General features: G+C 48.6%; 2 protein-coding genes and 2 long non-coding RNA genes across 6 annotated transcripts in view; 2 read left to right on the top strand and 2 right to left on the bottom strand.

Moving 5' to 3' along the window:
* The window catches only part of LOC119130302 (H-2 class I histocompatibility antigen, alpha chain-like), a 346,995-nt gene that overhangs the window by 44,268 nt on the left and 289,212 nt on the right, over window positions 1-13,515 (bottom strand). The window lies entirely within an intron of this gene.
* Window positions 1-13,515, top strand: part of LOC119130478 — a 340,541-nt gene that overhangs the window by 41,505 nt on the left and 285,521 nt on the right. The window lies entirely within an intron of this gene.
* Window positions 1-13,515, top strand: part of LOC119130460 — a 180,183-nt gene that overhangs the window by 7,896 nt on the left and 158,772 nt on the right. The window lies entirely within an intron of this gene.
* pvrl2l (PVR cell adhesion molecule related 2 like) overlaps window positions 1-13,515 on the bottom strand; it is a 62,197-nt gene that overhangs the window by 2,953 nt on the left and 45,729 nt on the right. The window contains exons 7-8 of one of the 2 annotated variants that reach the window (XM_037263999.1): window positions 262-391; window positions 117-174 (exon numbers count right to left, since the gene is read on the bottom strand). In XM_037263999.1, the coding sequence (XP_037119894.1) occupies window positions 117-174; window positions 262-391 (188 nt within the window). Of the gene's footprint in view, window positions 1-116; window positions 175-261; window positions 392-11,592; window positions 13,327-13,515 lie in introns of those variants that run through there. The other variant, XM_037263998.1, reaches the window with a different exon arrangement.

Below are 13,515 nucleotides of genomic sequence, written 5' to 3'. Positions count from 1 at the left end.
CAATTCATTTAAATTGGATAATTAGCTGCACAGTGTTTGGGAATGACCGGTTTAAGCAAGCGCTAATCACCTCTGATCAATACACAAAGCACTCATTGATTGATGGATTGACTCACCATCTCTGTGGAGCCGCTGCTCTTGATAGGGGGTGGGGGCTTGTGCTTCGGGGGGCCGCTGATTGAACGACATTAAAATCAACAAACCAAATATGGTAACATCATTTGAACGATGGATAATCATTCTGATTGGCGAAGAACTCACTCTGCGTTGCGCTGGCGTCGGCGAATAAAGAAGACGAGGCCCACCACGATGCCGATGAGGGCAAGGGCCCCGAGGAGCCCGCCGATCACCGCGCCTGTCGACGGGCCCGGCACAATACGACGCTCCTCCTCTGGGGGGCGACACAGCACATTAACTGTTTTTTTTTTTTTCAATTTCAACAGGCAGACTTCACTACCAGTGCTCTTTTCCAAAGAAAAAGAGAAAAGAACATGAATTGCCCTTTGCTTCCGTGTCTTGCCAGCAGGTGGCACTGTCCTCCAAGTAAACGGATACTGATTGCAGCTACTACTGTGATTTCAGACGGAGCCTGAAGGCACCGCTAGATAAGATGCTCAACAGAAAACAGGGAAGAGGAGGAAGAAGAAGCAAAAAGAGGAACTGAAAGGTGAAAAAGGAAGACGAGGAAAAAGAGGCAGAGGGCGAAGAAGGGGGAGGAAGAAGAAGATGAAAAGGAGGAGGAAGAAGAAGATGAAAACGATGGAGAGCAAGAAGAGGAGGAAAAAAAAAATCAGCCTCCTCATTCCTGTGACACTTTGTCCTCCTCCTACCTTGCGGCCTTCGAACCTTCCTCATGCTTTGATCCCTTTAGCGCGCGCACACACACTTCACAGGCACTTTTCTGCCTTCCAGCATCGTCTTAGTGCTCATTTGCGCTCATGGAAAAACGGCCTGGCCTCTCTTTTCCCACAACTGCTCCCCCCCCTCCTCCCGGCGTGACTCAAGCATCCCATTTGCAGTCAAATTGAATCATGGATGCTGCTGATGAGCGCAAGCAACGAAAACACAAATCCATAAACACCACAAACAAAGAAAGACCCCCCACCCCACCCCGACTAACCAACACACACATACGTGTGCACTCAGTCTCCCCTCCAGCCTCCAAAAGACTTCCAAAGTGACGAGTGCACGGAAATGACTGCAATCAGCCGGCAATTACGGCAAATAAAGCGGGAGATTTTGGAGACTAAAAGCTTCTTTATTCCTTTCAGTAGGCCACTTGAAGAGGAGGAGGGGGAAGAGGCGGGGACATTAAAGAAGAAGAAGACAAAAGGTAAAGCGAGCAGCTCTATGACACTAAAGATGATTTGAAGATGCTCTCGTTTGTTTGTTGATGATTCTGCTTCGGACCAACATCAACAACTGCAAAGAAGAAAGCACAGGAGGAAATAAAATTTGCGCTACCAGGCTAAAGTAATTCAAATCATCGTAAACGACAAGAACAAAAAAAAAACATATACAAATAAGAATATAATCAATTCCAAACAAAGAAGACGCCGCCGCATTCAACCACGGGAGGAAATAAATCAATGCGCAAAACAATGCAAGATGATGACGACGACACCAGCGAAGAAGACAACATTCAAAGCACAGAAGAAGAAGTCAATCATTAAAGCTGATATCATGAATCATTCCCGGTAAGTCGATGAAGACGTGATGCCGGCGCCGCTCCAACAATTAACTCGGCCGCGCCTTTTGTCATTCGGCGCCCGTGGGGGAGGACGCCGCACGTTGCCTTCCTGGGGACCTGACCGGTCACGCTCTTCGCCACACGGGGCAAAGCTATCATGGCCGCCCAGCGCCCGCTTCTCGGGCCCCCCGCGCATCCCTTGACCTCAGCCCGCATGAATTATTAATGCTTGACTATGTTTTGTCCCCGAAAGGGAGAAAGTCTTGTGCGCTGTGACAGATTTCATCGCCTAACAGCAGGACACACACACACGCACGTACACACACACAGCTTTGTCTGCCAAGATGTTTTTTTTTTTTCTTTCAGCCTGGCAATTTGAGTCTAGGAGCAGAGAGTAAATTGATATTGGTAATGGAATTGCAATTCATGATCACAATGAATTTCAGGTCGATCAACAAGCCAGCGAGTTTACTCGATCGAGCATTTCGGAAATGACAGTCGATCTTTTCCCGCCGCTTTGCACTTTGTTTGGGCGCGGAAGGAATTTGTCTCAGCCTGTTTTTATTTTTGCTGTAAATAAACAAAAAATGTTTTAGAACGTTGGCTAACACAGCGCCGCTACAGTTAGTGGTGCGACTCTTCTTAGCTTTTAGATTGGTCCTTTTGGTGAATGCTGCCCTCTCCTGGTCACAGGTCGACATTGCACCCTTTTAGAATACAGTTGTTTTTTTGCCTTTATTATTTTATGTTTCTGTTTTATCAACCGATAATTATGTTCAAATCAAGCGCTATTCCTCATCCGATGACCTTATTTTGTCTGTTCTTTGCAGACAGTACACAGACACACACACACACACACACACACACACACACACACACACACACACACACACACACACACACACACACACACACACACAAAGCAACCTATGACCTTTGTGTTTCAATCTGCCCACCAGTGCTGGCTCTTTTGTGTCTGTCCCCTCCGTCCATATGTCTCTACCCATTTAACAGATTACACACACACACACACACACACACATCTCCTGAGTGTAGAAAAGATGGTCGGTGTGTGCAGAGAAATGGCATTGCTCTCTAAATGATCCACAGAAAATGAGTTTATCTGAAAGACACACAGCCCCCCCTAAAGCAACAACAAAGTGGGTCAAAGCCTGAAAGGGAGGGAGGGAGGGAGGGAGTGAGGAAGCATGGGTGGATATGAGCAAGTATGGGAGGTAGGTAAGAGGGAGGTGGCTTGAGCAAGGGAGCAACGCACCTTGAGGGAGGTGAGACGAAGGATGCAAGGAAGCCAGCTAGGCATCAAACAAGGGAGCTTAGCTTTTGGCCCTGTTTTACTGCCGCTTCTCCTCTCTCTGTCTCACTCATGTTGACATCGAGGAAGGATGAAGTGTGCAAACTGGACTCCTCTGTGACAGTAAGCTCTGTGTGTATTTTGGTTGCAGTTCCTGTTGGAGCAACACTTGTGTGGCGAGCTGGCGGGATCCAAGCGTATGCTAGCTGCCATCCGCTGCCACGGCAAATATCACTCACTCACTCATCGACACGTATGGACACACACAAAGACACACTCGCGGGCTCCCCGCCCGTCCTTGCGAGCGGATCGGTCAGGCGTCGCTCACACTGGCCCGCCGGAGCGCACACGTGCAGCGTGGGGCGACCGATAACCAACAAGCTAAAAATAGCACAAATCATAATATCATTCAAACGCACACAGTGTTAAGCCAGAGGGAAGGAGAAGCTGAGCCCAGTGGAGCAGCTCTCTGTGGAGCGCGATAGAGTCAATACAAGTCGGCCGTGGGCTCTCTGGGTTGAAACCAAACCGATGCTTTCCATAAGGATACTCATTTCCTGTTTGCTATTTCGCTCGGTCGACCACTCAGTCAGTCGAGTGCCGCTGTTTCCCACCCTTTGCATCCCGATGTAACCCGCAACCATCAAATTACAACTTAATGGCAACAATCAACAAAACCTGCATTTTTTTTCCCCATAAGGTGGCTCTCCGAGAAACAGGAAGTAGCTAGCTGGCTAATGATTAGAGCGAGTTTCTTGTGGGTGACTTTTGTGGGATAATTTGAAGTTTTATGGCTAAATAACGACAGAGAGGCCCCTGAGCGCCAATGTTGGCATCTCCTCGTTGTCCCCGTCCGCGCCTGCTGTCAGCCTGACTCATGACCGCCATTAGCCGGCATTAAGCAGCGATAAGCACACTCGTCTTCTTCAAGGCTTGAAGGTGGAAGCTCGTTGAGGAAAAGTACAGTCGCGTCTGCGGGCCGCAGGGGGAGCATTATCTTCAAGCGGAGGAGGAGGAGGAAGTGGAGGAGAGATTAGAAAGTGGCATCAAGAGACGAGGGGAAGAGAAAGCAGCGGTGAAAAAAAGAAAACAAAATAAAGATAGAAACACAAAGTGAGTGAAAGAGCGCGTAAAGGAGAAACGGATTCCTCCCACGGAACTCTCGGGCGCAACGTTGTGCGCCGTGATGAGCGATCGCGTTCGGGAAGTTAACGGTCCGCGCAAACATCACACGGAGAGGCAGAATATTAGGAACAACTCAGAGTGTCAGGCCATCAAGCCGTCGCCAACCAAATAGGTGTACCTAATGAAGTGTCTGGCACGTTGAGCCGACAATGAAAACACGCAAGCACGCATCGTCTCCTTTCTATGCTAATTTCCTACCTCATTTGCATAATAAAAAGATCTCGTGTCAATTGGAGTTAATGTATGCTGATTTATCCTACCATCACCTTGCTGAGCAAAAGCAACACGGCAGGTGAAATGCACGCCGTGTGTGTTATTAAATTGGAGTTTTGGTGTTCCATTTTGGAAAGTATGAGAAGACAAAAAACGGAGGCCGAGCACGTCTTTGGGCTCAGGTGTTCTTTTCTTACATTCCATAGACGTTCACTCCCAAGAGTGTGTGTGTGTATGCAGTTGTGTGTTTGTGTTTTTGTGTGTGTTTTGAAGCCTCAGGCTACGAGCTGTCAGCTAGTAATTAAGATTCTCCACGTGTGAAACGTACAGTGTGTAGCTTTAAAGGCGAACGTACGCGCGCGCACGCGTCGCTATCCATACGCACGCGCGGCTTTGCTGTGAATGGACAAAAGCGGCGCTGACATGGCCCGCGGAGGCGCCGTGCTCCGAGGAGCCTGTCAAACGCGTCTTCTTCACCTGTACACAGACGCACACAAGTGCGCACTGCAGGCAAGTCGGCACAAATAAAATATAGAGCGAAAACAAAGAGTACAAGGTTGTGTGTAGGCAGGTTGTGTGTAGTTGGACACAAACACACACAAAACATACACAAACACGTGGGTGTTGCTTGTTAAGATGAGCGCGGTTGTGTCAAACTTTCACAAGTCTAAAAACAAAATTGCAGAGCAGTAGTCAGAGAGTTGCGGCAAGGAAAGAGCAACGATGCGCTAAGCCGCAGGGGAGCTTTGTTTTGATGGCCAATTAACACCTTAGGATGGTTAGCCTCGATTAGCATGTTAGCATCATTAGGCTCCACTTTAACCTGACAGGGAGGTCCGTGTCCAAGCACACAATCGTCAGGGCATCAAGATGTGGAGGATGAAATAGAGGTGGGCGTGAAGAGAGGAAGGCGACAAGTGTTGATGAGCGAGAAAAAAAAAAAAAAAGGTGATGAGATGAATAGCAACCGAGACTCGACTTGACCCGCTGTAATTGCAATGTTAGCGCTAACGACGCTCGCGGCCCTCGTTCTGTGAAGTGGAGAAACGGCTCAACTCGATGAGAGGCGAGATGGCGTTTTCATCGCGAGGTCGTGCCATGGCGGATAAAATTGCTCGTTGTTTGGTTACGCCATCGAAATGGTCGGCAGCTTGGCCCGCTTCATCTTTGGACCTGTTTGTGCACCACGCACCTGTTCAACGCCTGCCCCATCCTTTCTTACGCTCTACTTAAACACTTGCTTTCACATGCGCGCACACACACACACATATACACACACACACACCGGCAGCCGGCCCAAGACGACGCGATGCGACTCGACGAGGCATTAAGAGACGAGCAGATGGACGTCAGAACCATCCAAGTGGCTGTGAAGGTTCGCAACGCAGCGGACGGGCGCTAACAACCTTTATGAAAATAGCTCTATAAACAAACATTGATTGATGTAACTGACAATGACCGCTCATACATTCTCTCTGTCTCCCTCTGGTGGCAGGAGGCGGAATTACGAAGTTTGGTGTAGCGGCCATGTTTGTGGAATGCTCAGTGGCGGCCATGTTTGTGGCAATTTCCATTTGGATGCTCACCAATAAATCACACAAAGCGGAGTAAACGTCGTTCACATCCCAACCGCACACTGCCTGCGCACACACACACACACAAAAAACGATGCATGTTGCGGCGGAGATAAGCGAGCTCCGATTCACACCTGAATCCCGCGAGTGTGCAAAGTGAGATTACGGCTGCGGTCGCAAACACACAAATGGTCAAGTTCGCAATGGAATAAAATAAAGCTATCTCCTCACAACACGCTCGCGCGCAAACAGACACACAGCTACCTACGCAGACACAAACGCAAAGTCATTGACATAATTTCTGAGCGGAGCGACGACAATTACGCAGGGCAGTCACAGTAATAATCTCCGTGTCGCTGCAAGTGCAAGGCCCGGGCGCAACGCCAACAACCCGGAGGAGACGAGATGGAGCCTGACACACGCGGGCGGGCGCTCGCGCTAGCGCACACTCAAGCAGACGCTTGCATATGTTGACATTCGCACACAGACACACAAAGGTCAGTTGGTGCAACGCTTTGCTGACACAGTCAATGTTGTGCCGCTCAGCCGAGAAGCGGACGGCCTGACCGCTCGTTCGTTTCTGATGACCTACGGCGGTGCCACCGTGGCCAATTGATGCATACGGGAGACTTTATTAGGTATGCAGTCCAATCACACCCCTTCCATTTTTAAAGCATCTACGTTCCTAGTCTTCAATTTGCATTTTTTTTCCCTGCAGATACAAGCTTTGACATGTTTAGTCCGGGCTGTCACGGAGAGTTTTTGCTGCAGTCCACTCTTACTGTTCCTAATATTTTGTGCCCCTCATTGGTGTCATTCATCTCGTGGATCCAATAGAGGAGACAAATACTTGCTTGCTGCCTTTGTGAGTGTGTGTTCGAAACAGCTCTTTCATGTTCTGCTCCTATTTGGCCCAATTTTGCTACACTTTTCATATCTTTGTGTTGTCTGGCAAACAAGACAACAAACACATGCTGATCCGTATCATGTTTTTGTGGCCTAGCTTTCCGATTGGTCGCCCGCGTTGCTGCTACATCGCGGACATCCCGCTCGTATATTCTGCTTACGTTTAAACAAGACTTTTAGTTGCACTTGTCTGCTGCGCTGAGGTTAAAAAAAAAATGTTTTTTTTTTAATGGGAAGTAAAGGACCGGCAGGCCTTGGTGCACGCAGGAAACACACGAGTGATTTTAAGACAGCTGCTTAGCGCAAGGTGATAACTGGGAGAGAGGATGTGGCTCGAGGGTTGAATATTTTTTAAATTAAAAAGAGGGTCTTTAAACCTCTTATCTGTCCACACTACTGTGTTGAAATTTTCAGTTTATTGATTGTTTTCCCACAATGGAGCGTCGTCACTTCATTAAAAAGCAAAAATCTTTGATGGCTAAAAATCAACGGCGTTCTTGCCTTTGTCTGTCAAATCCCGAGCGGACGATGGCCCTCCGCGGATGGCGAGCTTCCAAGTCTCATTAAAAAGTCATTCCCTCCTCAAGCGAAATAAAAAGATGATGAAATGTTGAACTTGTGACCCGCTTTGTCCGATTTCTATGCAAATGAGCTAGCGAAGGAGGTGAGCGGGGCTCATTTGCCGCGGCGCAAAGTTCAATGGCTCCTTTGATCACCTGTCAAGTTGGCTTTGACCTCCCAGACGCCTCCTGTCCATCACACCTGACTCCGTTGACCCTTTCACAAAAGCCGTCTTTTTTTTTTTTCCTCTCAACCGGTTATGCGACAGTTTTATCTATACGCACTACATCGCGCAAGAACATTTCCTTAATAAAGTGGCCTCTGAGTGAACTTCATATTGCACACGCTAAGCATTTTTTTAATTGATTTTTTACAGTAAAGGCCAAATTTGAAACTGCAAAATCTGTTTGGAAAAAAAAAAAAAAAAAGACAAAAAGAATCCTACAGGTCTCAGACAAGACAGACAGGCAGGTGGGGAGGGGGACGTTGACGTGGGCTGTCGCTCCTGTGTGTGTGTGTGTGTGTGTGTGTGTGTGTGTGTGTGTGTGTGTGTGATGGCGGGCATGTGACAGTTCAGGTGGAGAGGCCGAGCAGCAGCATCCTGACGTCCTGACAGCTCTCTTTAACGTCAACGACTCCAGCAATGGCCCAAAAAAAATGTTAAAAAAATAAAAATCACCTCTCTGCTGTCCCCCAGAGGCACCAAACGATTAGCATACGTGATAATTTTCCTTAATGTGTCTTAATTACAGCAAAGCGCACAATATGTCTCCGTTACGTGTTCCAAATGTTGAACGTATGAATTATAAATATAAGATAATCATGATACGTCCATGTGGTCGATTCCCTTGCGCTTTCTGCCTTTGAGGCAAAAAGTAGGCCAGACTCAAAAGAAGACGACCACGTGAAGGTTCTTCACACAATCTGGTTTTCCCACTGCAGACACAAGTGTGAGGCGGCAAGCTGCAGCACAGGCAGCTCTCGGCGCTGCTCCATTTGGCAGCGTCGATGCCGACTGCATTTATTTATTGAAAAGTTTTTCAATTATCCCTAACTGCTCACTTTAACAGGGAGTGAGAAAAAGAGAGGATGACAAAATGGCTGAAGGTTTTTCTCCCTTTTAGGCTGGTTTAATTGGTGCCAAATGATGAGGAAAAAAAAAAAACAGGCTGGTGTCAACTGACAGAAAAAACATTTTTGGAGCTTTTGTTCGGCCTCCCTCGTCACAAAATGATTCGGTGGAAAAAAAACGTACAAAAGACGGGTAACAAATTAACAACTGCTTTGAAAAAATTGGACAGTTTTGTGGTCGGCTTCTTTTTCGCCGAGCGAGCGCCGCCGTGTCGCGGCCGCTTGCGCATCTCAGCGGCGTCGGGAAGCTTCAAAGTCAGATTGATGAGGATTGCGCTTGTCACAGCGTCTCGAGAGCGAACCGTGAAAGGTGAGCTGACAGCAGTTTAGTGAGCGAGAGCCAATAAACGCAACGGGCATGTCAAGTCAGGAAAGAAACGGCTTTCTTTTCAGATGTCCCTGTAAAATAAGTCTTTCAAAAACAAAAACTTGCCCTTTGTTATTATAATTTTGGCCTGCTCAGCTATAGGAAGCATTTTTATTTTCCAAAACTAATTGAGGGCCACTACGAGCGTTGGCGCAGTCGACCAGACGCCGAACCTTGATTTGGAATAACAACGTCCTGTTTGCTCCCTACAGCAAAGCTGAGTTAAGTACAAGATGTGTATACACACACAGACACACACACACACGCACACACAGACACCCACCCACACACACACACACAAACACACACACACACACACACTCGCCTTATTTAGCTGTGCCCTGAAAGTACAGATGTAAACAAGTTTGCCTACTCGCATCCTTGCCACAAATGTATTACACACACACACACACACACATGCGCACACTCACACACACACTAACCGCAAGGCATTCAAAAGTAAGCTTGTCTAATCCGGCCATGAGGAGCAGAGGAATAACTTTCACTTTTTCCGCTGAAACTTGGCATATGCCCCCCCCCCCACCCCACCCCACACACACGAACACACAAAATCCAAACCAAAATGGCAACATAAACAGGTATGACCTCTAGTTTCCGTGTCAACGTTTCTATCCAGCCCGTAATGCTGTTTGCCCCGCTCGCGGGCTGAAAGGACACCACTGCTAGTTAGCATGCGGTCACGCTAACAGTGACAACAAGCTACTCGTCACACAAAGGGCCAGAAAGCGGCGAGCGCATCAGCGAGGCAAACAAATATGTGCGATTTGTGAAATACAAAACATACGCGCGAATGCGTTTAATCTGCTCGGTGAGCTGGACTAATTCCTCCCGCGGGGACGGATCACCCACATGGTCAAAGACTTGGACAGCCTCCCATCTTCTCACTGACTGATGATGAAAATTATGCAAGAGATTGTTTTGTTTTGGTTTTGTTTTGGCTGAGGGAAGGCAATCGTTTGTGAAACGACACGCCGAGGAGAGAAATCCTGGTCTGAAAGCATCGCAGGGAGAATAGAAACATGTTTAGCGGGATCAGCACGCGGCGTGTCGCTCGCCCACTCGCAGCTTTTCCGTCAATGACTTTGCTGACGCTTCTCAATTGTTTGTGGACTTCTAGGCGGACTTATTGAATCTTTTAGAATGGCTTCTTGAGACTTTTTCGGTCTATTCATTGGGGATTGGGGAGTCGACCAAATGTCTTGTCAAACTGGCCTCAAGGGCTGAATGTTCAAAAACACTGAAAAGCATTGAAACCATGTTGAAAACCCCAAAAATCTTTTGACTAAAGAATCATATAGAAATCATGTGCTAGCAAGACTTTTCGCGAGGCACGTTGACAACCAAAGTGCTTGTTTGGGGTTCTTGGTTTGTCCCTCATAAAGTGAAAAGCATTTGAAGACCATGACATCGCAACCACTTGAGAAGAAAAACCGAAAGGAGTGAGCAAACCCAGACGGGTTTACCCACACGTTGCGATAAAGCGCTTACGCGGCTTGACGAAGGAAGACGGGAAAGTTTTGCCGCGTCGCGGCTGGCCCGGCACAAGCTCGGCTTCCGCCGGATTAACCACAAAAGCCGAGCTCAATCACTAATAGGCCGCCTCCCCTGACTCCTCATCCTCCACTTGGCAGTCGGAGGATGAATCGGTAAGCTTGCGATCCTGGTGCCGCATCAAAGATGGTGGGAACACCTTGTGCTGAACTGGAATGGTAAAAACTGTTGGTGGTAACCAAGCAGTTGGCGCTGTGTTAAAAACAAAACAAAAAAAACAAGCTAACAAATGGGGATTAGAAAATGGCAGGATTAACTCCATTGGCGGTTTGTATTGAGGTCTTCTTTGTGTCCTCCTCCTCTTTAGCTTGTTCCCTTTTTGCAATTCTCTAGATGGAGCGCCAAGAGAACAGCGCCTCACCGCCGCGCTAGCCAAGCGACACCCTCGGACTTGGCGGCGGTTTTACGTCGGCGTATGAAGATCTAGCTTGACTTCTGTCAAAAGACACCAACCTCAAGCGACTTGCTGAGGTTACTTATAGACACGAAGACCTTCCCGCAAGACACTCGGACGGCGCTAATTAGCATCGCGATTAATGACGCCCGTAGCTAAAGCGGCCATTTTATTGCAGTCAGGTAGCTCACGGCGAATGGCGGGAAATCTCACTGATTGCCGGCTTCCCCACCGAGGTTTTTATTCAAATGACTTGCGCAGGGAAAGAAAAGTCAGCGGCTGATCTCGCCGCACGCCTCCTTGCTAATTAGGCGCCAAAGAGAGAAATCTCGATAAAGGAACGCGGGAATCCACCTGAGAGAAGACGTGCTGAGGCAAACTAACAGAAAGTGCAGGAAGGAGATGAAACCGCCGCCTCAGTCGGGATCTTTTTCTTCTTTTTGGGTGAAAGATCCTCAAAACTCTGTTCAGAAACTTGTTTGTTTCTTCATCAAAGTGTCTTCTTGTGAGCTAGCGTCAAAACACACTTTGGGACGAGGTGACACGAGACACTCTTGACTCGTGCGATGATGTTTGGGGATGAAACGGCCCGTGGAGGATGTTGAGGAACAATCGACGCTCGGTGAGGGTTTGAAAAGTGGCTAATGGTTCCTTTTTTGTGCTAGATAAGCTCACATCTGCACTTCCTTTCCACATCCTATAGACATTTTATTTTTAAAGTACTCACACAACCCTTTTTTTTTTTTTTTTTTACTCCAACGACCAAAACACGTAACACGCACATTTTATTTTCTACAGCCACCATGTTGTAGTTCTTCCGCCATAAGACAACACGGATCAAGAAAATGTCAAATCAACAAAGGAGAAAGCAGCAGATGAACAAGGCAAACGTGTTCCAAGAATTAAAATATTGTCGAGAGTTCCTCCAAGTGACGCGTGACCGCGTTTACATTCACAGAAACTCCATTTGTGGATCCCAAGGTTGGATTTTTAATGTCCCGTTGAAATCCTGCAGTTTTGCTACGATGTCACGTTGTCAAGTAGCCCGACATATTAAAAGGACCATAATACTTTTGTAATTAAAATCCTAATCCGAAACCACACGCACAAGTCTGCGAGGATTCTATGGATTGTTCCTACGATTTGTTGGAACAAATCCCCGCAGAAAGGAATCAAAAACCCAACAGAAATAAAAGCGCCAATCTTGTTGAAAAGACGCGTTGAGGAGGATTTAGAAAGAAGCGCGCGGTGCCGAATGAGCTTTGCTTGTTCAAGATGTGAGACACAAAGACACAGATTGGGTTTTGTAAATACCGCCGATAAGCCGGCCGCTGCGTAAATAAAGATGGACGCCAGAAATAGAGCGGCGTGAAGAAAGAAGGTGAGAAAAAAAAAGGAAATCATCCAAATTGAGTATTTATAAGCGATGAGTCATCCTGCCACAAAAAATGCGGAACTGCTCCAAGTGCTTCTTTTCACCGATACACGACGACAACATCGAGGCTAGCGAGACGACGCCCAGTAGATAGAAGATAACAACGCACGCTATTAATCAGAGGTGGGAGAAAGTCACGGATGTTTCAGTCGGGCAAGTCCGAAAAGTCATGTGACTGGACCCCACCTCTGCCGTCAACATGAGCACATACACGCACACACACACGGTCCAGCTTGACAAGCCGACAAAAGAAGGCAAGAATGCGTTTCTTGTTGTACGCAGACCAGACGACGTTTCCAAGAGATAGCGAGTACCGAGGCACACCAACACGCGCAAAGCTCAAGAACGAGAACACAGCGACAAGCGGCGTCCCTTTTGAAGCGTTGATGTGCTTGTCCGGTCACTTTTGGACCCGTTCGGCTGTTTGCAAGTCCGAGTTTTGCAGGGGATGGGATGGCCGCTTCACACGTAAATGGCCGTCCGGGAAATGACGGAGCCGTCCCGCTGGGACTCCATGTCGTCATCCAGGTACATGGCGTCTCCGCCGCCATAGGCCGGAGGGTTCCCGCCATCGAATCGGTCGTAGCACTCGTCCTCCTCCAGGCTGTCGTCAAACTTGCGCCTCTCCGCCTCATCCAGGAGGATGTCGTGGGTGGAGGGCTTGGCGGGATGCTGGTGGAGGCGGCGGAAGTCGTTGGCCTTCTCCGTCAGAGTCCCCGTGTTGTCGCAGCCCTCGCGGTACTTATACGTCGGCCCGTTGTTGTTCCTACCCTCGCCGCCGAACAGAAGACGAGCCTTGTTGCCGTAGTCGGCGCCGTTGCCACTGCCACCGCCTGCCGCCACCGAATCTGCGCCGCCCCCGCCGCGCTGGCGGCGGCCTCGCATCACCAGCACCGCCACCAGCGCCACAACCGAAAGCAGGGCCAGGAGGGAGCCGATCACGGCGCCCGCCACCGCCCCGGTGCTGGACGGGTCCTCCAAGGCTTCTGCAGAGAGGATGGAGGGGTTGGAAGGAAGGATGGAAACACGGGTGGAGGAGAAGAAAGAGGAAGTTGGATGGCGGCAGTTAAGGAACTCCTGCTGTCTTAAGTGAAGAACGTCTCAATCCATGGGAACAGTGGTCACGAGGGAGCTGCCGTTCTCCTTGTTGCGGTCAAACCAGCCCGAACGGGTCG

The sequence above is a fragment of the Syngnathus acus genome, chromosome 11, assembly GCF_901709675.1.
Source record: "Syngnathus acus chromosome 11, fSynAcu1.2, whole genome shotgun sequence".
In the NCBI taxonomy this organism is placed as follows: domain Eukaryota; kingdom Metazoa; phylum Chordata; class Actinopteri; order Syngnathiformes; family Syngnathidae; genus Syngnathus; species Syngnathus acus.
This window is presented reverse-complemented; position numbering and strand designations above follow the sequence as displayed.